The sequence below is a fragment of the Falco punctatus genome (genome assembly GCF_963210335.1).
Source record: "Falco punctatus genome assembly, chromosome: 5".
NCBI classification, from domain to species: Eukaryota; Metazoa; Chordata; class Aves; order Falconiformes; family Falconidae; genus Falco; species Falco punctatus.
This window is the reverse complement of record NC_137584.1, coordinates 34,690,324-34,716,376: the sequence shown is the minus strand read 5'-3', so window position 1 is coordinate 34,716,376 and position 26,053 is coordinate 34,690,324. Positions and strand designations below refer to the sequence as shown.

The 26,053-nt window shown below is 46.5% G+C and overlaps 2 protein-coding genes across 2 annotated transcripts in view; one reads left to right on the top strand and one right to left on the bottom strand.

Moving 5' to 3' along the window:
* LOC308064864 (uncharacterized protein) overlaps window positions 1–26,053 on the bottom strand; it is a 279,371-nt gene that overhangs the window by 235,912 nt on the left and 17,406 nt on the right. The gene's annotated exons all lie outside the window — the stretch shown is intronic.
* On the top strand, window positions 721–26,053 carry SDC1 (syndecan 1). The gene is made up of 5 exons (XM_080390025.1): window positions 721–1,032; window positions 21,255–21,336; window positions 22,405–22,898; window positions 23,121–23,250; window positions 23,794–26,053. Exons 1-5 carry the CDS (start codon window positions 976–978, stop codon window positions 23,958–23,960), a joined length of 930 nt encoding a protein of 309 aa, XP_080246151.1. The 5' UTR covers window positions 721–975; the 3' UTR covers window positions 23,961–26,053.

The following is a 26,053-nucleotide window of genomic DNA, read 5'->3' as shown; positions in this document are numbered from 1 at the left end:
TGTATTTTTCGTGGGATACTCGCCTGCCTGCCTGGGTTTTTGCTGTCTTACGGTGAGATGTGCAAAGTCCCACCCGCAGCAGCGCTGGAGAGCACCTAAGTTGCTGCTAACTCCAGCAGCGGGGGTAACGCGCGGCAGGGCGCTTCTTTTGAAGCAGCATTTTTTCCCGCAAAACCTCTCGCAGCATTTTGACTCCGCTGGAAAAGCCGCTCCGAAAATCCGCTGCAATGAAGGGCAGGGGCAGAGGGCGCGGGGCCAGCCCCGGGGAGCCGTGGGCAGGAGGCAGGACAACCCCCTCACTGCAAAAAAGAAAAACATCGTTATTTTTTTCAGGGAGAAAGCCCCGCTGGAGGTGACCGGGAGCCTCGGCGCACCCCCGGGAGCAGGGCCGGCGGCGGGGGAAGGGGGGACGGCAGCGTCCCCCCGTGATTTTCCCACAGTGGAAAGGCAAGGGAGGGCTTTTGACGCGATTGTTATTAATTATTATTTTTAGCGAGAAGGAAGGAAGCTCTACGGGAGCAATGCCGCTGCCGCAGAGGAAATGTGGGAAGGCCAGGAGGGAAGCTGCGGGGCGGGGGCCGGCGGCGCAGGTAGCGCGGCGGCAGGAAGCGGGGGCGGGCGGCGGGGCGGGCCGGGGCCGGGGCCGGGGCCGGCGCGGGGAGCCGCGCCGAGGGGAGGGGAGGGGAGGGGAGGCGGAGCCGGCCGGGGGGTGGCCGTAAGGTGAAGGTTGTTGCAGTGGGTTCATTAAAAGACAGAGTTCAACTCCTCGCCGTGGCAGAGCGCTGCTGGGAGGCTGGTTCAGCGGCGTGCGGGGGGAAGCAAAAGGAAAGGGGGAAAGAGAAAGAGAAAGAATCCGGGAGGGGAGGAAACCCGCAGCGACTTCAGAGAACGCGAAGAGGCGCGGGGCAGGAGCGGCGGAGACCGCGGGAAGAAGGGGCAAGGCTGTGCACTCCCGAGGCCCGACGAGGAGGAAGGATGATAAACGTGGTGACCGTGTGGCTGGTGGCCCTTTGCTTCCAGGCTGCTGTCCCGGTGAGCCCGCCGCGAGCGGAGCGGAACGGGGCGCGGCGCACGTGGGGCGGCGGGCCCGGGCGGCCGTGCGGGGCCGGGCCGGGAGCAGCCGGGCTGGGGGCTGGTTCCCCCCTTCCGACAGGTTTTTACCGGAGAGCGCCGGTGGCCTTTTGTGCTGGCGGCGGGCTCCAGCCCGGGCTGCCCCGGCAGCCTTAATTCAAACCAGACCCGCTGCGGCTGCCCCTGACCCGCCGGCGGCTCCGCCCCGGGGCGCTGCTGGGCGGGTGGCGCTGCCCGGTGCCCCCCGTCGGGGCGCGGGAGCCCCTCGGGCCGCCCGCGAAAGGCCGGCGGGGTGGTGGTGGGGGATGCTTACGCCTTCCCTCCGGCGCGGTGCGCCCCGAGGGGGGTGAGCGGTAAGTTCGGGTGAACGCTCGCATGTGGCTCTTTGTGGCTCGACTGTGGCCGGGCAGCCTTCCCCCGCGCCTCGCGGGCAGGGGTGACACGGGGAACGGGGGCGCTCCCGCCGTGCCCCCGGTACGGCCCGGCTCCGACGGCAGCTGGGGGCTGGCTGCTCCCCGACCGCCTTTGTGCCCCCGGAGCCAGCGGGCGGCACAGGGGTGCCTCGTACCTCCGCCTGCTAGAGCTGTAACGCGCTGGTGGCGGCTCGGCACGTGCCCCCCCGTGCCCCTGCTCGGCAGCAGCCCGGGGACACCGGCCCCGCTTCCTCCCCGGAGTGGGTGGGCGGGCGTCCCGGCTCCGTCCCTCCCGCTGCCTCCAGCCCTGCGGAGCCGCCTGGGCTGGGCGTGGGGCCGCCGCGCCGTCTCTCCTCAACGCCGGAGCGCTGCGGCGGTGGGGCTCGCGCTTCCCCAGGACGCGGGGGTTGCGGGAGCGGCGCTGCCGGGGGCGTGCGGAGCGGGGCTGCGGGCAGCCCTTCGGCCTGGGCAGGCGCCGCGCCCGTCAGCCGCTAGATGTCACCCGCGAACCGGGGATGGCCCCGCCGCCCCCTGCCCTGCCCTCCCGCTGGGGCCCGGTAACAGCGCCCTGCTCGGGCCCGGGGCCGCCGTGTGGGGATGCCGAGTGCGGGGCAGGAGCCTTGCGGCCGCCCCTCGAGAAGGCACGAAGCCCAGGTCGCCATCCCCTTCCCCAGTGGCGAGGGACACCCGCTCCCCGTGTGCCCGTTGCTCGTGGAGTCTTCTCCTTTGCATGAAGTAGAAGAAAAAAGTGGAACGTGAGGCTTTGTCTGAGCGGGCAGGATCATCACAGGCAGAACTGGTGGTGTTTTTTCTTTCTGAAAGGGAATAATTGATTTGGAACTTGTCTGGAGATGAGCAGCCGCGGCAGTTGGATAAGGAGTGGCAGAACAAAGCGTGTGGCACGATCTAAGCTGCTCAAAATACCTCCAGTTGTCGCTGTACCATTCTGTCTGTGAGCTCGTACCTTAGATCTGGACACATACCCTGCTAGCCTACATGGCAGCAAGTAGTTACGAGATGGCTAAACCCGAGAAGTGTGTGAGCTAATCAGCCCAGTTTCGTGGGGAGAAGGCTCTGCTCGTAGCTTCTGAATAAAATGGAAAAACTGCAGTTAATTTGTAGCCTCTGTAGTGCATGTGGATAAGGTTCCCGTGTGGTAAATACTCCCTACTAGAAATGAGAAAGATGTGAATTAAATGCTTGTCTGGAGTTTTCCTGTGTGTGAGAGACGCAGGCCTGGATGCAGCTTCAGGCGGAGGGGTTTCCTGGGTGAACACATGAAGCAACAGAAGTCCTTGGGGCTCCCTGGTGACTCAGTGCTGAGGCTGTTTCTTTTTTGGTGATCACGTGGCCTTTTTCCCCGTGTCAAAATGTCAGTGACACAGATTAAGCTGCCTTTCCCACCCATCTGGAATAATCATGCTTTTGCATCAAGTGGCAGGAAACCGTTTGTGTTGGGCACAGAAAGCAAAGTGACCTTACCGCAGCCCTTTGTGTATACCAGATCACGGCGCTGTGGGCGCTGGCATGGCTGTGTTGGGTTCTTGGTGGCCTGACCGTTGGAAAGCGTGCCGCTGCTGCTGGTGCATTGCTTGACTGCTGTTGCTGCCTGACTTTACTTGTCCGTGCTCCCACGTCGTAGAAGTAGTAAGCAGGAATTAGAAAGCGGCCAAATGATGGCTGTTTTCTTTCTGAGTACTCTTACCTGCAGGAATGGCTGGGGAGGTTCCTATTCTTCAAGGTGATGCGCTCTTGCTCAAAATGCCTTGCAGGAGAGAAATTGCCCTTTGTTGTTATTGATGCGGGGGGGGCATGGACTTCCTTGAAGTAAGAAGGCTGATGCATCATAATGGATTAACCTGGTTATTCTCTCAAATGGAAGCTTTGACATGGTATAACCCTGCTGTCAAACTAACTGAGCCGAGATGTGTAGCCTGCTGCAGGACAGCAGTGGACAATCCAGCCTGTACAATGAGGGAAAACAAAGTTTGGATTGTTTCATCTGGTGTAGGTGCATGCTGGCGATTAACACAAGCCTAGCAGAGCAGCCAGAGTGTTTTTCCAAGGGTGATGTCATTCCTATCTGCATGTAAACTAATTAGAAGAAATTGGGTAGCTCAGCTCGCTTATTAAACTTGCAGGCAGTAGATAAGGAGGAAACACTTTCTTCTATAGTATGTGCAGTGCAGTGTCACATTATTTATCAAGCACTATGAACAGCGCTTCTTCATCTGAACCCTCACTTGCTGGTGGCTACCTCCCAGTAAAATGTTAACTGTTGTACCTGGTTAACTGATTAAAGCAGAGACAAATAACTGGTGTGTGTTGTGTAAGGGGGCTCAGGTGTGAGCTTGTATTTTGTTCCAGGTTTCTCTCTGTTTCAAGTGGCTAGAAGAGCTAAAATTTTTAATGGCAGCACTCTGAAACTTCTGGAAACCAAACAATCCTCTCTAACAACCCGAGACAAGTTACAGCAAGCGCAAGAAACCTGTAAGCCTTCTAAAATTAAGCTAGTGTACTAACCTGAAATGTAGGCTGCTGTTTTAGCAGCAAAATTGGTCCATTACAAGTATGTGTTTTGCATTGCTAGTGCTTAGATGTCTCCAGGTGGCCTGTGTAGTAGCACTTCATCCTGACCATGTCTAAAGAGCCTCTGAGGGGGACATTCCACACTTGTGTCATCTGGCATCTAGGGAGCTGGGATTTTAGTCAGGCTTGCTACAGGGAGGAGGGAGCCTCTTACAAGAGAGAAGATAGGACCCCTTTCCTGAGGAGGTGCTGTCAATGATAAAATTGCAGTGCTTCAGCATTGTGGCGTTAGTATTTTTGTCTTGGATGTCTCCTGCTCTTCATTAACGCAGAGCTATTAATACGGCGCTCTGGGATAGCTGGAGATTGATGTACTTGGTGAGACATAGGGCACTTCAAATGGCACTGGCCCCTCAGGGCAACGTTCAGTTGGTGTTAAGGCACCTAAATGTAGGTGTCTGTATGTGTTCTAGGTGCCTAAGCTCTCATTATAGTCATGATGATGTAATTAGTGGAGCCAAAGAGAGCGATTATCTGACCAGCCACTGCACACCTACTTCAAGGTGAGTTGCTTTGTCAGGGTTTTGACTGGATCTCATTTTGCCTATAAGGGAAGCATAGACACTTTTACTATAGTGTTTTTTTCATCTGAGAGCAATTTAGCTCAAGGCTTTTTATTTGTTAAACTTTTATGATAACTCTCTCCAGAAACAGACTGGACAGATGCTGTTTCTGTGCCAAGAGAACTAGCAAAGCAGTGGGAAACATCAGCTTTCAGCTAGAACAACAGCTCTCTGCTGTTCGAGTGCAACTGGATTGGTGCCCCCAAACAATACCATAACCTTGCTCTGCTAAAGGCTGTGGAAGACATTAGGGAGTATAGTTGGGTCCTGCATCAGCGTTCTGAAGTGAGGAGTGTGAGCAGATTTTTTTTTTTTTTTTTTTTTTTGGGGGGGCAGGGGGGAAACAACAGCTTGTGAGCTGTTGAGGAGGCAATGGAGCACTTTAGTAGAAGGCACTGTTTGTGGATTAGAAGTAAGGAACCCTTGTTACTCCCTAAACTTTGCTACAGGCAATGAACTTGCAAGGTGGAAGTTGTTTTGGACTTCTGGTGTTTCTCATTGGTTCTCTTCTGAGCTGAGAATATACTCTGAAATGCAGAGAGAGTGTGGTGTCTCCTTAGAAGCACGGAGTGTCCGTTCTGTTAACAGGTCTCTTAAGTTAGAGTTGGCTAGTGTACTTCATTTTAACTACTGCTCTGTTAGGCTACTGGTGTACCGCAGAGAGAAGCTTTATCTGGCCTGGCTAGAAACCTGGGATAGTGCACTTTCTGCTATGGAGATGCTAGTGGAAAAGTTACTGCACTGTGAAGCCTTACCTCAAGGTGAGATAACGTTTGGACCTCCTACAAGCAACTCCTGTGCAGCAACATCTGCTAATGTGGTAGTTTCCCAACCTCTCAGTTTCTCAAGCAGTGCTTGGCTGTAGTTGATGTTCTGGGTCTTGTGGAACCGGCATGGGTCCAACAGAGTCTGTTAGCTTGGGCTCCTTGCCATGCCTGACTGTAATGTTTGTATCTCACTGCTGAGACCAGTCTCACCAGTGAAGCTTGCTTTGCTGGATGGGAACCAGTGTGTTAGTGGGATTTGGATGGAGCTGGTAATAAACTTCCCGTTGAGTCACTGGAGCTGCAGCTACAACTGAGTCATGGAGGTGTTGTAAGTCATGGCTTTCCCTGCAAGGCTTCTTGTTTGAAACTCCTTTGAGTATTGATCAGCTGAAGAGTTCTGTCCGCTTCACTTACACATCTTGCTGCTGTGCTCTCTGGCAGAACTCTCTTCTCTGTAGCCCTTGTTTTTGAAATATGGTTCTCTTTAATGTCCACTCATTTTGCCACTTACTGTTTTGGGCTTTTTTAATAACTGGAAGGTCTTCAGGATTGCTATTGCAGAATGACTCCTGACTAAATCGAAGGCACTGATAAAAGAGGGAACTGCCTGCCAATTGCAGAATGACTCCTGACTAAATCGAAGGCACTGATAAGAGGAAACTGCCTGCCAGCCAGCTTAAAATACAGGTGTTTTGCCTTTCATGGAGGCTCTTGTGTTCTTGTCGTACTCCACTCCGTAACTTTTCCGCACTGCTTGTGCGGTAATGACAATGTCTTGTATGCCAATCATGGAAGCAAAGGCTGACAGTCTGGATTTCTGGCTGTAGGCAGTCCCAGGTACACACTCCTGTTGACCAGCTTTCTGCAAAGTGCAGATGGTTCATGCAACAACTTCTCCGAGTGCCTTGGCTCCATCACCTGAGTGTACACAAGCCGTAGCTAGAGAACGGGGGGATACCCTTTGTCTGCCTGTGCCATGCAATAAGGAGCTTACTGCCTCTCAAATGGAAGGAAACTTGAACTCTGTTCCAGTTGTGAGGGGAGCACGCTGAGTTCTTTCTGGGCAGCATTATAGACCATGACTGTCCTTGAGCTGTAAGCAGGAAAGCTCTTCTAATTAGTTTCTAATGGTGGTGGCAGTACACATCCTGGTCAGTCAGTAGTTCCAGTCCAGCACCTTGCATCTAGGGGATTGCTAGACAATTAGACTCCATGCTGAAGCCAGAGGTGGGCAGGGGAGCGTGGAGCCAGTCTACCATCTGGAGAGTGAGCAGTGATTAATATAATGATTTCCAGATGAGAGCTGTGGTGAGGCTCCATGTCATAGCAGTGGTACTGCTGTGGCTGTGTTGGTAGGGAGCCTTTGTATGTTCCCCGGGGGATCAGAGCTGGCAACTACAGTGCTGTAGGAAGAGACTACCTGGCTCTTCCCTGTCCCACAACAGGACCCTATTGCTGCCTCATTGTTTGCTTTGAGATCACTAGAGTGGAGAAATACAAATGTAGGCATCTATATATTTATATAGACAGATATCTATCCCTGTAACGTGCTGTTGGTTGACCAGCTCACAGCAGGATTTGGAAGCTGTGTGCCCTGACTTCAGGATGGCGTTCTGGGAGATCTAGTGCCTGTGCTCTGCACAACCACAGGAGCTCAGAGCAGCACGTCTATCTACCAAAACATCAGTCTTGGGTAAAAGCATCTCTGCAGAAGAGAGAACCTGTTATCCCATTAACCAGCTAATAGGTGTCGTCTTTAGGGACAGAGCTCAGGCTTTCTTTAGTCAAGAGGTGGAGGGCTAGGAGGAATAAAAGCCCAAACTAGAGGAACCACAAAGCTTGAATTCATATCTAACATGAACAGTAATATATGTGCTATTTTTCACTCCCCTGCTGTGCTCTCTGTGCTTATGAAACTGCAATAGAGACTCTTGCACTGGCAGATTTGATGGCCAAATGAGATTTGTCCACCTCATTGGCTCTAACAGGGTATAAATGGCACCTACGTGCAGTGGAAAAGTGGTAGTGAGGCTTGCATCGAAACTTGCCTAACAGCCTGCAGCTAGACAGCTTTGACTTCTAAATCTCTTTCTGTCCTAATGGAGGAATCATCTGGATTGTGACTACTTTCCCATCAGTGAACAAAGCACCTAACAAAAGAGACTGACTCTGGCATGTCTGGGCAGTGGCAAAGGAGTGCTCCGCTATCATGTGCTTACATCAACTGACTCATGGCCTCGAAGAGGAAAGCTGCTAGCTTAATCCTCTAGCAGCATCGGCTCTGCTCTGAAGCATGTTTAACTTCCAAAAAGTTCCTCTGTCTGCACCTGTAGTCACACAGAGCTGTGAAACAGTGGTGAGCTTCTTCCTACAGCAGCTGGAAGATGCGATTATGAATAATTAGAAGTTCGTACTGTAGTAGCTGAAAAGTGCTAAATGCTCAGCATGCTCCCACCTCCCCAGCATGCAGCCAAAAGGGGTAAACCCCCCCCCCCCCCCCTTTACACTGATTCTAGTAAGTGAAACAGGCTAAGCACTAGTCATCCTGTGGCCAAATTAAGTGCTAGAGTCCCAATCATTTAGCAGATCTTATTTTTTGACCTGTTATTTTAACACTCCCCCTACCACCAAATTGCCTGCTGGGGAACCTTCCCATGCGTTATTTGGGGACATACCAGTTGGCAAGGCTGGAAACTATGCCAGAGATTGTTCTAATAATTTGATGGTGTAGATTGGGATCCAGTGCCTGGGGATGTTCCCTGATATTGTTTAATATATGAGTATGGATGTAGCCAGTGGGTCTCTGGCAGCAGGCCCAGAATATTATGAAATTGCGAAAACTGCAGTATCCAGTGAAAGAAAGTGAAAGTTTGTAATAGGAGATCACAACATTCTCATTGAAAACTGAACTTTTTTGGAGGCTTCTGAAGGATGAGCAGCTGCAGTTGCCTGAGAAATCCTGTGTAATCAATCAGCTGAGGTTTGCAAAGTGAACGCTACAAATCTGCCAACAGCAAAGCATCCGGTGTAGCGGTGATGGTGCTGGTACGTGCCAGTGATGCAGCCTGTGCTTTTATAAATGGCCCTTAAAAGTGGTCCTTCAGCATTTTATATTCTCTTCAGAAATACATCATGCTGATTAGAGTCAGTAGTCAGTGAGTAGACCCAGAGTTTATCTGAATATGAAGTGTCTTTAACTTAGTGATGTTTGAACAGTGTCCTTCAAGTTTGATCTGCTGTTACGTAGCATCTAGCTATCCCAAAGGTACTCCTTGCCAGAAACTTGCCTCAACTAAGGGACATGTTGTGCAAGGAGTGACTTGGTACTAAAGCGCTTCACCTTGCCTTGCAATTTTTTAGTACTGTTTTATTGACTTGTCTTGATGCCTGATAGTCCATTAGAGGTGGCATTAGTGATGTGTCTTGTCTCTTCACAGCATAGATGTGTAAAACATGGGGATGTCCAAACCACAACTTAAGTCTTACAGTTGCCCGTATGAAGCAGGAGAGCGTTTAGACTCCACAAAAGTGATAGCATGTCCCTCTAAACTCTAACCTCCTTAGCTGGTTTGGTGGCTGCTCTGAAGCAAGGCCATGGGGAAGAGAGGTGAACAAGCTGTATACCCAAAAATGAAGGCACAAGGTTAGCTGAAACTAGTATCTGTTACTACAGTGAGACTTGGCCAACAGCTTGGATCAAAGGGAAGCTCTCTGATTTATCCTGCCTTTGTAACAGTCCCTTGTTTGGGGCTCCGTTGTGCAGATGTGATACTAAACTGTGTAACTGAGTGACTCTAGGTTAAATTAGTTTAATCCACAAGGTGTTTGGTCAAGAAATGCCTAATGTTCATTAATGAAATGAGAAGTGTAGGTGACCAAAGCACAATTGCAGCAGCAGTTTTTTTAAGTCGTTTCTGATGGGAGGATTTCATTTGATGCTTCAGCTTTGAAATGATACTTCAACACCCTCATAACACCCTCATGACTCAGCTTGGAAGTACACCAGCGAGCTTCCATAATCTCACTGAAGTCTTGCATAATTTAACTGTAAATGGGGCAGTAGTAAGCAACTGCTGTCAGAACTTGGTCTTACATGCAGGATTACCAATGCTTTTGTAAACCTGAACATAGAGACCATTAGTGTCCTAGGAAGAGGCGCCACTGCAAGCTTGATCTCTGTGCCATTTTATATGGGTAGATCACTTGCTGTATGCTCCAGTGGTTGTGAGTGTGCACATTTCTTAAAGGGAGTTTATGGAGTCCGAACTGTGTTATATGTTAATCTGGTGAAATGTGGTCCAGCCTGTGCCCAAGGACTATCTGGCCTATTGCTGTTTATTCCAAGGAGACTAGCAGTACCCAAAACATACCCATACTGCTTTTTCTTCAGCACCTGCACTCGGGAGCTGCTAAGATTATGTGGAAGGAAGGGGTGATGCTGAAAGAGCTTCTTTGAGAAGACTTTTGGGATGGGGGGAACAGGGTATTACTGATCTGAGACGTAGCTCCTGCATCTGGTGGAGATGTTTCAGTCCCCTTGTGCATGGCTTAGTCATGCTGGTGTAACTGCATCTGTTTGGCAGGGATGACTTCTGCATTCTAAACAGTCTAGGCTTAGTCAACACTGTGAGATCCTGTGGATAAAAGAGACCTGATAGTATGCCTCATAATGTAGGGAGAGACCCGATTTCTTCATAGCAGTGCTAGTTTACTTGAAACTGGAAATAACGAGACATAGAAGCAAATGCGAAAAGTACACTTAACCATGCGTGTTCAGTGTGAGACCTGCTGAAGCACAGGAACCGCCCTGCATCGGATCAAACCCAAAACCTAAAGCTGCTTGCGTGGTCTGTGTGAGTCCAGCAACTGGCTGCTGATTGAGACTTGCAAGTTCCTTCTTTACAGACTGGCGGCTGACTGGTATAAATCCAGCTTTTCAAGAGCACAGTTTCTTGGAACCGGTTAGAGCTCGGCTGTAGGGAGCGTGAACAAATCACAAGGGAGCTGCCGAATGCCAACTGGTGGCTCATTTTGCTGCCCAAGTCTAACTTCTTCTGTAGCAGACTGACAGATCACAGCACCAGGGGATCAGGTTGTGGGGTGTGACTGGTCCTGCCATCTGGTGAGCACATGTGAGATGGAGACTGGGACAGAGCCAAGCTGCTCTTTCTGGATGCTTCCAGTTCTCTGATCAATCAGCTCTTCGGTGAGGGGTGTGACTGAAAAGGCTTGGTGGTGATGCTATAATAAAGAAGCTGGGCATGAGATTTACAATGAAATACTGCATTCAAAGGTAACAGATGTCTGGAATGTGTGTATGGAAAATACAGATTGTTGGCAAAAACCATTTCACAAGCATTGGAGACTTCCATCGTGCCTCCTTCTGGAGAAATAGTGGAGTTTACAAAAACTATCAAGGAGGCCTTGTCTTGGGTTGTTGAGTCTCAGACTGGCTGTCATGATACAAATAACTTGATGTATGTCCTGTAGGGTAAACTACGAGCAGATCAGCTGGGAAGCTAAAGCAGAGTTCGATAGCAGCATGTGTTACAGCTGGCAGGTGTTTCTGCCACTGAAGTGTCAGAAAATAAAGTAATTTTTGTTTTCTTGTGCATAGGCTGTTGCTATAGGATATCTCCTCCTATAAAGTCTGGTGATTCCACTGTAATTTCATTAACTCCTCAGAATACCTTGTCAGCTTTTTTGTTGTTGTAAGGCTAACTATTTGTAGGTTTAAGTAGTCTCATTAAGTTTACCAACTTTAGTTGCTTTAGTACTCCAGAGTTGTGAGTTCATCTTTCTGTTGAAGTTTCAGTAACTTCATACTGCTAGGAATCAGAAGTACCGCCAGTAAGCCCTTAGTTTGATGACATACAAAGGATTTTTACCTGAAACTTGATTTCACTAACCTAGTGTAGCACTGCAAGCAGTTTGCTCAAATTAGAAACAGATCTATGTATCGCTAATAGAGTGAAAATGCTTCTGTCATCCTTCCAGAAGATCTTAGAGCTTTGTCTCCTGGCTGCTTAGTATATCTCACACCAAGTAATTGCAGGAGTTCAAGGAGCAGAAAAGGGAAACTCCTAGGACTGAGATAAGAACCTGGGTCTTTGCCTAGCTGTGTGCCTGGATGCCGAAGGCTGTTGCACTTCCTCCTGCCTGGTAATTCCTGGAGGCAGGAAGTATTCCTGGCCGCGTGTTTGCTTCCTTTTCTCAGGTGAAGTAGAACAGCTTCTTCCCACCCAGAATACTGTGTAGCATGGTGATGAGGTCACTTCTGACTTCTGGGATCACTACAGCTGCATGAGTGCTCTGACCTGAGCAGGTGTGATGGTTGTGGTAGTTTGCTGATCACACAAAAGCTGGCATGGAGCTCATTTGAAATGGGCAGTAGTTCCACCAGCCAACTGTATGGCATTTGTCTCCAAGGAACCGGCTTCCCTAGGATCAGAGGCACACAAATGTTATTCTGATGCTGTTGAGAGGCATCGGTGTTCTGTAGTGTGCCACCAGGCTAACTTGAAGACCTGAGATGCCATAGAACACGTCGCACTCTCCTGTAAATACATCTCTGATTTCTGAGCTGAATGACTGAAGATGAGAAAACCAAGTTGTGCTCCTGTGGGACCAAAGTCCTCCAACAACCTCTCTTGTGTCCTAACATTGGCATGCTGCAGACTTGCACTGCAGTGATGGCCGCAGCAGGAGGGGAGTGCAGGGTTGAGCCTCTTGGCATGCAGGCACATGGCCTACAGCTGCGTGCTGACCAGTTTGAGCTAATGGGCCTGCTGGGAGAAGACAGTCTCAAATGGGACGAGTGGAGACACTAGCTGCTTTGCAGCTCTTCGCTCAGACCCAGTCCTGGGCTACATTCATCAGTCTTAGTGCTGTAATACTAACTGGTCTGCTTTACTGGGAGCTGGATTGTTTCTTAGCTTTATGGGGAGGGAAGACTGGCTTCTCCAACCAATGCGTGCTGTCAAGGAGCAACCGGGCGGTCTGAAGCTCAGTATTGCACTTGCCAGGAAGTCTTAGTGGTTCTGGAGCAAGTTTCATTCTAGTGACAGTGCTCAGTGCTGATCCTGTAAGACAGGGTGAGCGTGAGGCAAGAGATGAGGCAAAGGAAGGAATTTACACCCAGATGCAAGCAAGGCTGTTTGTTCATGCAACAGAGGTCAATGCATGGATGGGAATAATTGGCTAAGGGTAGGGACTGGTTTTGCTGGGTCTGCTGTTGAAGACATAGGGTCAATGTGTTTGTATCTGTTGGAGGGCAACACTACAAAGTCCAGTCTCCATTTAAGGGGCTATAACTGCTGATGGTTTGTCTGAGGCGAGTTGCTTAACCTCACCTGCCTGAACGCCACAGCAGGGGCTACATGTATGTGGGAGGAAAAAGCACCAGGGACCTTAGATCCTGTCACTTTAAATTTCCTCTTCTGTCAAGAGGGTCATATTTATCTGTGTTGCAGTTACTAGTATGCATGGGTACTGGGGTTTGGGTCTTTTGCTGGATGGGTTTCCATTTTGTAAAGATTTTCTGACCTGTGGCATACTCCCCTCTTTCAGCCTTACCTTGTCAGGGTTCCCGGGGTGGGCAGCCCGCCAACTGCCTTTGACTGAAACTAAGCAATTCTTGGTCTGTACTTTTCTAAACAAGCAGTTGTACTGGCTGTCGCTGTAAGACTGAACATTCTCTGCTGGTTTTACTACACTAGAAAGTAAGAAGTGCTGGTGACTTTAAGTCAGAGACATTTAAGACAAGTTAGTTGGTCCGGTCTCTGTTACGCAGCTCACTGCTCATCTCTCAGGACAGCTGAAATACACTGAAATGAATTCCCCAGAATGAACTGGAGCTCGTAGCTGTATGGCCTCACTGAGCTGCACCTACTGTGTACCATTCCTTGGGGTTATATATTGACTGTGGCTTTCTTGTGCTATCTGAAGAAATGAATGCCTGAACTCTGTCAAGAATGTTAAAGAGCTGCAGGGAAAGTGCTTAAAAAAAAAAAAAAAAAAAAGGCAGTTAAAGCACAGAACTGAACTGGCTGCTGCTCATGAGGTTAGCTGCAGGGGAAAGAGCTTTCTCATTAGACCACATCTTCAAAACACAGGCAGCATTGAATGTGGGCAACAAAAGGTATCCCACTTCTAGCCATGTTGTGACAACCCACACCTGCCACTGATACAGAGTTGAGTGCTTGTTGTGTGCCGTGTCTGTGAATGTGTTGACCTCTCTGTGAGATTTAGTCCTTGGCCTCTGCTGTATTCCTTGGTAGGAAGGCGCAGCTTGGCATGAGTAAAAGCAGTGTGTAGTAACTTGTTTGATACATCTTTCAGGTGAAAAAGCAGAGGCACAGACCCCTTAGCTCACTTCTCTAGTGCTGAAGGAATGACCGGACTTCTGGTGGAGCTGGCTGGGAGACAGCTGGGAGGCAGGGTCAGCTTTTCCGTATCAGAGCTGACATGGTGCTCGGTAACGCTCCTAGCAGCATGCACAAGTGATGTGTTGTCACTGGTGCTGTGCATGTTGCATGGCCACAGGCCTCCTTGGCTATGGAGTCCATGGCCTGGCTGGACTCCAGCTACTGCTGGCTTTGCTCAGCCCTCTCTGCTGAAGGATGTGCAATGTGCTTTTTGTCCAGTACTAAGTAGCAATTGCACTGGGCCTCCTGTAAAGGTCAAGTGGCCAAAGACAAAAGTAGAACTACCACCTTTCTGAATAAAACATCTATCTAGCCTTTGCTACTGTTTTTAGGAGGTCAGGGAGGACTTAAAAGCACTGTTGTCAGACTTTAGAACAAACCTTATCCATATGAACAAATACTTTGCAGAAGAGAGAACTCCATACAACTCCTCTCCTTGCTCCTTTTTGTATAAACGTTTGTGGTCCTTTGAGTCAGCCTCTGCTTTGCATGTTGCCTGCAATCTGAGGGTGCTGATGTGCGTTTCCATAATGCATGGTGGTGGCAGGGTATTTTACTGCCCCTCTGCCTCAGGGCAGGTGGATGTGTGTCACCATCCCAGGAACCCAGGCTGTGATTCTGTATGAATTGCTTAAGCAGCTCTGGCTGCCATGGTCTGCAGTGTGCCAATACAAACACTTGTGCATTCATGCACCGAGCAGGATTGGGGAACTGGTCCTGCTGGAAAATTCTTTGCATGATTTTTTTGTTTGTTTGTTTGTTGTTTAACCAGACCTGTTCCCTGATCTGGTTCACCATGAGACTGCACAAACAGCTATGTAGGGGATGGTGTAAGCATGAAGTGACACGCTGTTGTGGGAGGTGGTAGTTTAAAGGGCCCTGATGCAGAATGTGAAACCCAACCTGATGGTGACAGGCTGATTCATTTTCACTCGTGGCATGTTGATTGCTGTGTTTCAGCCCTACTTAATTTTAAAAGTTGCCCTGTCACAGTAAGGAGAAAATAATGCTGATTGGGCAATAGTGTGCTTACCAAGTGAGCCTCTCGGAGTATTGGGACTGTAGCTGCTTGTGTATGGAGTAGCAGGATGCACTTTTTGCTTGGCCACTGCATCTTGTTCAAAGGATTGGGGTATGCTTCTACAGCTGTGGCCACAAAACTTGACAGAAAAGGAGGATCAAAGCTGAGTGGACAGTGGGCAGAGATTACAGTCTGGTTTGTTCTGCCTGTAGTGGAGTAGATCCTGAAAGCTCTCATCCTGTTTCGAGTAGGTGTTGGAAGGTGTTTTACTGCCTTGAGAGCTGAGTGCCAAGAGGTAGCTACTATGTGATCAGGTGGTTCATGCTTCAAACAAAAGCAACTGCTGTTGTGCCTAGGTCCTATCCCTCAAAGATAGTTCCCTTCTCAAGTTGCCAGCCAAAAGTACTAGAGGAGGCCTGTAAGAACTCAATTAACCAAGATTTTCCAGATTTCTGTATTCTATCACTGATCTGATAAGAGAAGCAGCCACATTAACTGGCATACTTACCTCTTGCTGCTAAGATGGTGCTTGCCTTGCTGAGCAAAAGAGCATCCTTTACTTCCCTTTGGAAGGAGCACACTGTTAAGCCATTAACCAGCCTTGCTCCAGTTAAGAAACTGATGGATGGAAGGATGGGGATGCTGAAGCTTGTTGGTATGCAGCAAAAGCTCATTGAGGATGGGGGAAACGCCACCATCTGAAACAGGGAGGGCTGGTAGTTGTAATGCTTTGAACAGCCTTGATTGGAACACTAGACAGGGATGAAAGTACTGTTCAAGTCTAGGCTATCGGGCTGTTTGTGGGATGGTTTATAGCTGTCTTTTTGCTCTTTGGCCTGTGCTGTTAAGTCTGCATCTTTGGCTCTTCTAGGAAGATGATTACCTCGTTAATCTGCAGGGTCACCAAGCAGCACTGGTGCTTATTTTGAGCAGTGCAGTAACAGGAGAAACAACTGGAAGAGCATTTAGCTGAGATGGTAACACACTTGAGATGGTGCTACTGACTTCTGATGTGGCAGACTTGCATGCAAGCTTCTCTTCTAAATTGCGATAGAAAAGCATGGGTTCTGCTTCAGCTGCTCCAGAATTTATGGCTGACTTAAAACTGAAGGCTAGCAGTCTCTATTCCTGCATAAGAAGGGGGATAGGTGAGAATGCTGGTGGGGGTGGTGGTTTGGTTTTGGTTTTCTTTTTTCTTTTTTTTCCCTTAACTGTTTAAGCTATCTGCAGACCATGGACATCTGGAATTGGAGTTAATAATGCATGGGATATTAACTGCAGAATATCAAGGTTTAACAAAGATAAAATTTCTTTCAGGAGGTGGTTTTGTCTTCCCACACACTAATATCAATATTTTGAGGTTAGAAGCTCTTGGGGCTGCTCTGCCTCAGATAGCATTTCTGTTAGCGGGACTAGCTCTGCTCTTCAATTTGTAGAAAAAAAGTTCAAGGCAAACCTTTCTGTTTGTTTTAGAGCTATTCAGATCCTTCTGAAAGTCTTTTTCTAGATGGCTCCAGTGTCGTATTTGGTAGCCAAGCTAGAGATCAAATGCTTATCTTGTTTTTATGTGTCTCAAACAATAGCAAACCATTGGTTTTGCTTCCCACAAAGTTGGAAGAATATTGCAGGATGCTTAGGAAGGTGTTTGAGGTGGGGAAGCTCATTGCAGCTAATTCCTTTTCAGCTGAATAAGAAGGAATTATTAGGAGAAACATGCAAACTTAACAGCATTATTCAGATAATGGAGGATTTCAAGCGTTTTTGACGCTGTTGTAATAGGCTGATCACTAACTAGGATTAGCAAGAGTGGGATACAAATCATGCTTATAATCTAGTTTAGGGCTTGTAGCAGCTTGTGGCAAAGCCAGTGTTTTTGCTTACCTCAAAAAGCAATTGGAAAAAAGCTGCTTCTTTTTACATATACCATGGCTCCAAATTAAAGAGATGTGGTTCCCAGTTTGGGTGGGGTGAAATCAACTAGTACACTACAAATCTCCCCTTCATCATAGGACAGTACCTCAGATCTGTGCTGTAGCAGGAGGGAACTCTGAGGCAGCTGACAGGGTGAGCACAGAAAAATTCATGTACTGAGAGTGCAACCAAGATGAGGACTGAAGAATAGTTAGAAATGATGAAAAAAAAATAAAAATTTGGAGTATGTCAGACTTCTGGAGCCAATAATATTGCTAATGAGTTGTGAAAGACTGGCCCATTCTTGAGTAAATTGAAGACACCACTAGGCAGCTTTCTTGTTGTCCCAGCAGAACTGAATAACTATTGTTCCACAACAATACAGTGCTCAGCAAGAGCAGAGGCTAACAGTCTCCCCAGGGTTTCCTCTAAACAGGCTGTTTTGATACTTGGGGAAAGGGGTCTTCCACTGGTTAAAGGGAACTGGTTAATGCATTTCAAAAATGCTGTTAAAAATTTTACCCCTCATATGCAACCAAATTCAGTGACACCAAATTAAAAGGGCTGGGCAAGTATTTCTAATCAGTTGTCTGAGCTGCCAAAAAAACCCCCACAAACCAAAAAAAAACCCAAACAACAAACCCAACTAAAAAAATAAGAGCTTGTTAAATGGCGAAAAGCAACATGTTGTAGATGCAGTATAAAAATTGAATGTTTTTTTACTAGAATTCATGAGATACCATCAGAGATTCTTCAAAGGATCCACCACCTGAACTCAAATGTGTTCATCCGGCATCTCTGGTGTCAATTACAGTGTGAATGGTCCACAAATATTCTCAGTTGAATGAGAAATAAAGTGGAAGATTATGGAAGTAATTTCTAAAAGCATGTCGACATTAGCTGATCATATTGAACAGTCTGATAATAAAATTTTGAGCTAAAGTAGTACAGAGTTGTTGGTAATCTTGTTTTAAGCTGGAATTTACTTTCAGCTCTTTTGTATGATAGCACAACCTGGCGATTCGGTCTGTTCTGTGCCCCTAATCCTCTTGACTAATCAAAACCTTTCTCAGTGGTGTAACTCAGCTACAGTAAAATGTCATGGAAAAGCCTTGACCGTGAGATGTTTGTTGTCTGAACGGCACGGTCTGTCTTCCTGATGTAAACCCAAATTAGTTCGATCCCTTCTGATGCTCTCCTGAGTCAGTGTTTTACGTTAACCTTGCTGTGTCTGAAATCCTCCAGCAGCAGATGATTATAGAAGCATGACCTTTCTGCGACGCTTGTATTTTGTGGTGCCACAAGGACAGGTTACTGTTTTTCAAGCCTACTGAAGCTGTGGTCTATGGAGCAAGTCTAGTTTTTATGTAACCATACAGTTACATAACTTAGACTAGTGTTCCGTAATGCTCGTGTGTCATGAAACTGGATGATATTGTGGAGTTACATCACTTTGTGGATATTCTGACCGGTATCCACATGTGCATAATTCTATACTGTCCCTTGAGTATGTGGGGCAAAGTAAGCCCCTCTCAGATCCCAGGCCTTATACTACCTGGTCAAAGGGAGATGCTGCAGCTCCCCAAGGAGCCGCTTAGGACCAAAAGCCTTCAGGACAGCTAAGTAGAAGGGTGCATTCAGTGCAACTTCACCAAGTTCTCATATAAAGCTGTGGAAAGCAGACTTCATTAATCCTGAATCATGTTTTCTAGTATTCTCTTGAATTGCAGTAGCTAACCTCAGGAGACAGGAACCAGTCTGAATCTGCCTTTGTGTCTGCATGGTGGCTGCTGAGCAGCAGCTGGACAACTGTACAGTGGAACAGCATGGGTCTCTTGGTTTAGACTGGGCTGCACTGGACTTTCCTCTTCTGAGAAGGACTTAGCTATCCCTGCTAAAATAAAGAACTCAAACTAGTACACAACAAAGGCTATGGAGAAGCAGAGCATACGGTAGCCTGGGAAGAACCTAAAAACTCAGGTGTGAGGGGAAATGGAGGGGTAGGCTGGCTGAACATGCTGGGTAACAAGAAAGGAAGCGTGGCATGACTGAACAAGCCTTATCTGTTAAGACGACCAGGAGAAGGGGTGCCAGCTTGGTAGTCAAGACTGAGTTGCTATTTCATCTCCTGACAGTCTGTGATCCTTTCAGGAGTGTTGCTGACCATCAGATCTGTCCAGGTATTCTTGGAAATCTTGTATGAGCTACCCCTGAAGATTCCAATTGGGGGGAGAGTTAGTCCTGATCCTAGATAAAGGTGTATAGTCACATGTCTTAAACTGTATCAGCAATCCCTCTCTTCAATAAAAAGCTAGAGAATGCTTTATAACTGCTTCAAGGTAGAGTCTTCCCACTGGGAGGAGAATGCACCCCTGCCTTTTGCAATGCATCCCCCTTTTGTACTCAAACCCAAGCAGATCGGGAGAACAAAGGATTGTGCTTGCCACTGCTAGTGTGAGAAAGGAGGGCGAAAAGTGGTCCCCAACCCCCATCAACCAAATGGTACGGTTTCTGAAGTCTAACTTCAGTTCTGAACGTACTGGAAAGAATGCTCAAAGGAGCAGAGTTTGGGAAGCCTGGCAGTTCTTTCTGTATTGGTTATGCACCAACAGTTAGTACTCTTGAATATTTGAAGTGTAGTGAGATCAGTTTGTGAGAGCCACCAACCCTTGACACAAGAAGGAAGAATGTACCTGACCTACTTTCCATGGATAAGTGCAGAAGCAGAGTGCAAACAAGCAGGGACAAATCTAAAAATCCAAATTACCTCATGACATGCAGCTAAACAAAAGATGGAAGGGCAATTTCTTCTGAGAAATTTCTGCAAGCATATTTCTAGAGTAGCTTGAGGAAAAGTGGTTTGCTTTGTGGGTTTTTTTTTCCCCAGTAGAGAAGGAAAGTGCTAAAAAGTTTAATGTGTATTTTTTTTGTTCTTACTTTCTTGTTATTTAAAAAAAAACAAACACATCTAACTACAATGATTGCCTAGAAGGAGCAAGATCTTGGGCCTGATTAGGTTGTTGGCAGCTTGCATACTTGTCTTCAAAGAGGTCAGATCTAATGGGCTAGTGAAGCAGCTTGGAAACTAGTTCTATGGAAATGTGGGGAATGGATAAGGTATTAAGAGACAAAAGAGAACTGGATAAACCCGGTATCTTTACTGGCCCTATCTCCTTTTCATTTTTTAAATACAGCTATGTAGGTAATAAAGTGATAACGAGAGAGCTCAATTGCTTTGTTTGACAGATCATACTAGTGCTAGCTAACTTCTTCCTAGAAAGAAAATGAATATTACATGAATTTTTAAGTGATGCTGTGTTAATGCAAGCTAGAGAAATACAATGGGCCTGGTTACAAAGTTGGCCAGAATGTATTTTCCTCTTTTTACATAATAAAATGAGATTTAACACTCCCGCTAAAACCATATCAGCTTGGCTGATGCAGTGAAGCATCTCCTAAACTTGCAGATGGGGCAGTGCTGGAAAAGGATGATTAGGGCATCCTGAGGATGGGACAGAATTAAAAATTCTGGAAAATGGGGAATGTAGTTGGATGGGGAACAATGCATTTCATTAAGAAGTGTCTTCCAGGACTTAGGTTTGAAATCTGAGAGGGGAGATTGACTGGTTGGGTAATAATAGCCCTGCGGAAATAAACCTGAGGCTAGTTGCAAACTGAGAGTCAAGCATGTTGTACCAATAGGAACAGTAAGTGGCCAGAGGCCTACAGCAGAGGCCAACAAGATGCATGAAGTAATCATGCAGCTTTATTTAGTGTTGTCGTCTTTGGATATCCTGAACAGCTTTGAACATTGTGTGTTGTGACAAACAGGGATTTGGCCTCTTGTTTCAGCACCTGAATGTCTGTGCTGGTTGGTGTACTCCTTGAAACGTAAATGGAAAAAGCTAAGGACTGTATTCTCCTGCATGGAAGGCTGGCTTCTCTCTCAGGACTTAGTCCAAGTGCCTACACTTATAAAAAGACGATCTCATTCTACTTCTAGTAGATGCTGTAGTTTCAGATATGTGAACAGTGCTGGAAGGACTCAAAAAAGGCAGAGAAGCCAAACTACTTTATCTCCTTTTCTGCTCCTTAGAAGTAATGCAGTAAATCACAGATTAAGTGGTTGGTAGATAGTGAAGACATGAGCATTCAGGACCTGAAGCAGGATGGTTATGTTGTGTAAGGACTGAGCATGATCTGCTACCAGGATGCAGCTCTGAACAGATTCCTTGCTTGCTTCTTCCCAAAGCAAGTGCAGCCTAGGAGCAGTGTAGAGAAGGGAGACAGCAGGATTGGCCTCTCCAACACCAAATAGACTGACCAGAACTACTCTTTTGGGGAGGGGAATGGAATGAAGAAAGATGAGAAAATGCAGTCTGAACAAAGAAAGTTTGTGTAACCTTCTGGAGCCCTTAGACGACTCGGCACAAGCAACATGATAACTTGAAGTAATCTCATCACTGACACACCTTTTCCCCTTCTCTTTAAAGCAAACTACAAATCTGAACCTTCCTCCTGAAGATCTTGATTCATCTGGTGATGACGACGATGCATTCTCAGGTTCAGGTGCAGGTAAGTTACTAGCACTTGTACTGTTAGTGCTTGATCCTTCCAGAATGTGCCAATCAAGATCCAGATGGGTGTCCAAGCTAAAAGGGGGCGGGAGGGAGGAATCTCACACACACATACACACATGCATCCCACAGCCCAGAACATGAGAGTTGGAAACAGAGAAAGAGCCTAATCTATTCGCATTGTATCGCTTCAGATAGTAACAATTAGCAGAAAACGAGCTGCGGAAGAAAGGGAGCAGAAGCAGGTATATTCCATGTGCTGCTAATATGAAATATTATGTGAAGAATGTTATGAAACTGGTGTGATTCTTTACTCATGGGGAAGAGAAAGACCATAAAAAAAGGCCTTTGTCCTCTCTTACGAGCTGTCAGGAGATACCATTTGAGGGTGTGTAAACCCCAACCTGCCAACACACATCAAGTGCAAATTGTATCTGTCATCACACATGCAAGCTCCCATGGGCCATAATTTTTTTAAAAGCAGAATAAAGGGATTTTAGGGTTTGGGAAAGTCTATCGGAATGATGAGTAAATTGTGTGAGAGAGACCTTTGGTGCTAAAGTTGAGGAGATGCTACTGAGGAAAGAGCAAGCTATTGAAAGCTAAAGCATGATATCCTTCTGCTCCTTCCAGCCACATGCTTGTATTTTAGATTGAATTCTGCAGGAATAAGACCCTGAAATCAGTGGCTAATGTGCCAGTGACTAAAGGTGTCGAGTATATGGGCGACTGCTCTGAAACAAATGAAGAAATATTTATGGTAAAAGAGTCAGATAACCAACCTGAGCAACCAGTGTACTGAAAGCAGACATCCTGGTGACCTGTCTGCAAACAGACTAGTGCTTGTGCCTTGAGGAGGAGCAAATGACTAACAGAGTATTGCTGAATAGCTCATTGGTCTGTCCCTTCCTTATTTCACTGAAAAGGATAAGAAATTACAAACTGAACTGGTGTTACTACAAAAATTGGCTATGCAGGTTAGGCATCCTCCTTAGACCAATGTCTGTCACTCACTATTCACATTCTCTATAACTAGCCGAGGATAATATATTTTTTTGTTTTGCAGGTCCCCTGACTGACCAGTCTCACACCTGGAGTTTCCCAGGAGAACCAACTAATTCCTCATTACTGGCAACACCAATGGATTTTAACGAACAGCCATTTCCTGGGATTGAGGGCAGAACTGAAAAGGAAGTAATATCTCCTTCTGCAACTAGTAACGTAGTGACAGAGGAGCCAGTTGTAGCTGTCAAGGATGAAGTATCCATCCTGGGCTCACCTGATGAGAAACCAGCAAATGATGTTGTTACAACAACAGTGAGAAGCCCCACTACTCATCTTCCTTCAGTGGTTCATGTAACTCCTTCAGAAGCCTCAGGCATGGTCCATGAGCCCGAACCTAAAATCCCTAGCTCTTTCATACCAGACACTAAAGACATGTCTGAGCCCTACTCTACCATCCATCACGAGGGAGGCATCATTGCCACCCCCACGATGACAACTCCAAAGGATGTGGTTCCTACACATGAAGAAGTTTCTGAAGATGGCTCTGGAGACCCGGTGAGTATTAATAGCTTGGATACCCTTTCCAGGGAAATGGCTTTAATAGTATGTAGTAAGTTTGTTTTGCAGGAAAGGGTGGTAATTTGTCAAAAGCAATGATTGATTTGATTTAATAGGATATATTGGTGGAGGGTTTTAGAGAAGAAAAAACAAAGCTGTGGAAAGTCTCCAAGATAGATGTGATGAAACATGAATAACCTGCCTTGTATGTCCCAACAGGGAGACTTCATCTTGACCAAAGATGAGGATTTGGTCCCCACCCAGAACTCAGAAGTACCATCTGACTCTGGGAGGAATGCCAAAGCAGCAGGAGCCTCAGGAATTATGGACAGAAAAGAAGTTCTTGGAGGTACCTGATATTCTGGATTTCTAGTTGGTAAAAGCAGCTTCTTGTAGGAGTCTTCCAGGCAGCAGAAGCTGCGGTTCTGCAAATACATCTCTTGAGCATGAAAGCCAACCTTTTATGTCAGACCCCTGAAATAGGAGTGGTGATTTATGATGTCCTAACAGGGACAATAACAACCTGCTAATACCAAAGCAGCCACTGGTAGTTATCTGGACTTTTATGTTTAAATCTATTACTTTTCTCCTCTCCAAAAATTACAGTAAAACTGCTGTAATGCTGCCTGAGTCAAATCCCTAGAGTTGAACAACATAGCCTTGTGTGCTTTGCAGCATGGCCCAACGGGAGGTCTGTTTCTCTAGGCTTACCTCGTGTAGATGAGCAGGCTCTTGATAATGACAGAATTTGGGAGGGGGCAAAAGGAGAAATTAATTTCTGGAAGTCCTGAAGTCAGGGACTGCATAGTAAAGAACAATCTGGATCTTAAAATCCAAGTAGCATTATCTGGTGTGGTGTCTAGACTAATTTGTGGCTTTTCCCCCTTTCTAGGTGTAATTGCTGGAGGACTAGTAGGCTTGGTGTTTGCAGTGTTTCTAGTTGCATTTATGCTGTACAGAATGAAGAAAAAAGACGAAGGCAGCTATTCACTGGATGAACCAAAACAGTCCAATGGAGGATACCAAAAACCACACAAACAGGAAGAATTCTATGCATAAACACTGATCTTTGGGACACTTCTTATTCCATCTTTCTTGGACTCTTCTCTCCCTGCACGTGGACCTCCTAGTGTGCTTTGCATTAAACTTAAGCCATATGATCATTGGATTATTTGCCCTTACCACTTTGCCATTGGAAATTTTATAACTACAAAGTAGATCTGGATTCATTGAACATTCCCTGCTGTCTTGCACAACTTTTTTTAATATTTTTTTTTTATATAAAGAGAAGTGGGACTGAAGTTCCTAAATTCACTTTGGTTTATCTAAAGACTGCTGGGGCAGACGGTGGGGAGAAGATAAGGGAGCACTGTATGTATAAACCTTGATATTTAGTGAAAGGTCTAGCAAGAATAAGCAATTATCCGTGCTCAAATTCTGTATAGCAGGGATCCTTCCTATTTAACTCGTAGATGTGTTTTGAGTGTAACAAATGGCTGCGCTGGGTAGACGTTTGGTACACTGCAATCCTCTAGCTCTTTCTAACTGCCATATTTGGAGCACTTAATGCCTATGAAACATAAAGCTAAGCATGATTTCCAGAGAAAGGAGATGTGAGGGGCAGGGTAAGCAAATGACTGTCACATGGTTTAAAGTAACTTACATTTTGGAAGCATTATCCCATACTCAGAACCAGCTCCTAAGCAGTTGGTGCATACACTAATACAAAACAAACCCCAAAACTAAGTGGAGAGTTCATTCTACCAATAGCATTGGACTGTCCCACAACCCTCTTGCTCTTTCTAGGCTTAGGTAAGAAGTAGATTTTTCTAAGCAGTGTCATCTCGGATATTCCCTCCTAGGTGCCGGATCTAGGCTGGGCTGTCATGCTGCCCATACTCTTATCCCATGCTACTGTGTAGTCACCAGGTGACTGATTGTGTGTTGTAGCACCTACCTCTCTGTGCACTGTTTACAGTGGTTGTCTCAGAACGTGGTTTGCCGTCTGCCACAGAATACCATGGCACACAGGGGTGGAAGGTAGAAAGCAGCATATCATGACTTTGCAGCTAAGGAGTAGAGAAGCACTGCAGCTGGAACAAGCCTGATGAAGGCTTAGTGTAGATGGCCTTAAATATATTCAACAGTTGGCATGCTTGGCTCTCACAACTCCAGAATGGCTCTTCCGAAGCTGTTCCTGCACTTTGGAGAGAAGCAACTTCAGGGATGTCAGACTAGCAAGGGCCAAAAAGCACCTTCTGAGGAAAGTTTGGATGCCTGAAGCTGTTGGTGGTCAATGTGCTGTTAGATGCAAGGCACTGAGGCCTCATTAAGGGTCTGGAGTTCTCCAGAGTATCTCAAACTGAGTGAGAAGAAAAGTGTGGTGTTCTGCACAAGCCTTACTTCTGCTCTGCCTTTGGTTAGCTTCTTGCAAGTTTGGTTTCTCATCATTCAGTGCAGAAGGTATGGGGTGGGTGGAGGAATGTTTACAGCGGATGTAAATATTTGTACTGTTGAGGCAGAGGGAATGATTGGAGAATATTGCAACAGTTGGTACAAATGTTGCACATTAACAGTAAAACTTAAAAACCTGTGTAACTTAAATGAAGTATAAAACACTCCTGAGCTGCTATGCAGCTAAAATTGGTGCCTTCTCAGCAAACCCAAGGGAAAAAAACCCAAACACTTCTTGATTCCAAACCCTTCTTTATGCACAAAGAAAACTTGTGCATATGTGTAGCTGGTTGTTTGCAAGTAACGCTGCAAAGTCCATTACATAGTCTTTTTTTTTTTTTTAACTGAATGAATTTTTATAGGTTAATGCAATGACCAGATGGTGTTAATTTCAGCTGTAATTCTTTGCTCTGTATAGGAATGTAGAAATACTGTTTGATAGGTTTATCTATGAAAAGTCTTGTAAAGCAAAGTCAGATAAAGTGGTAAACTTCAGTTGTACCTCACAACCTTGCTAGGGGGAAAGGAAAAAAACCTGTATATTTTGGTAGTCTAAACTGACGGTTTGTGAAACAAACATGACATTCCGTGTTATTTAAGTGGTACAAATGAAATATGAGTTCTAACAGAAGATGCAGCGTTCAGTTATCTGCATGCCATGTAAAGGTATACTGCAATAAATGGCATTTTGGCAGGAA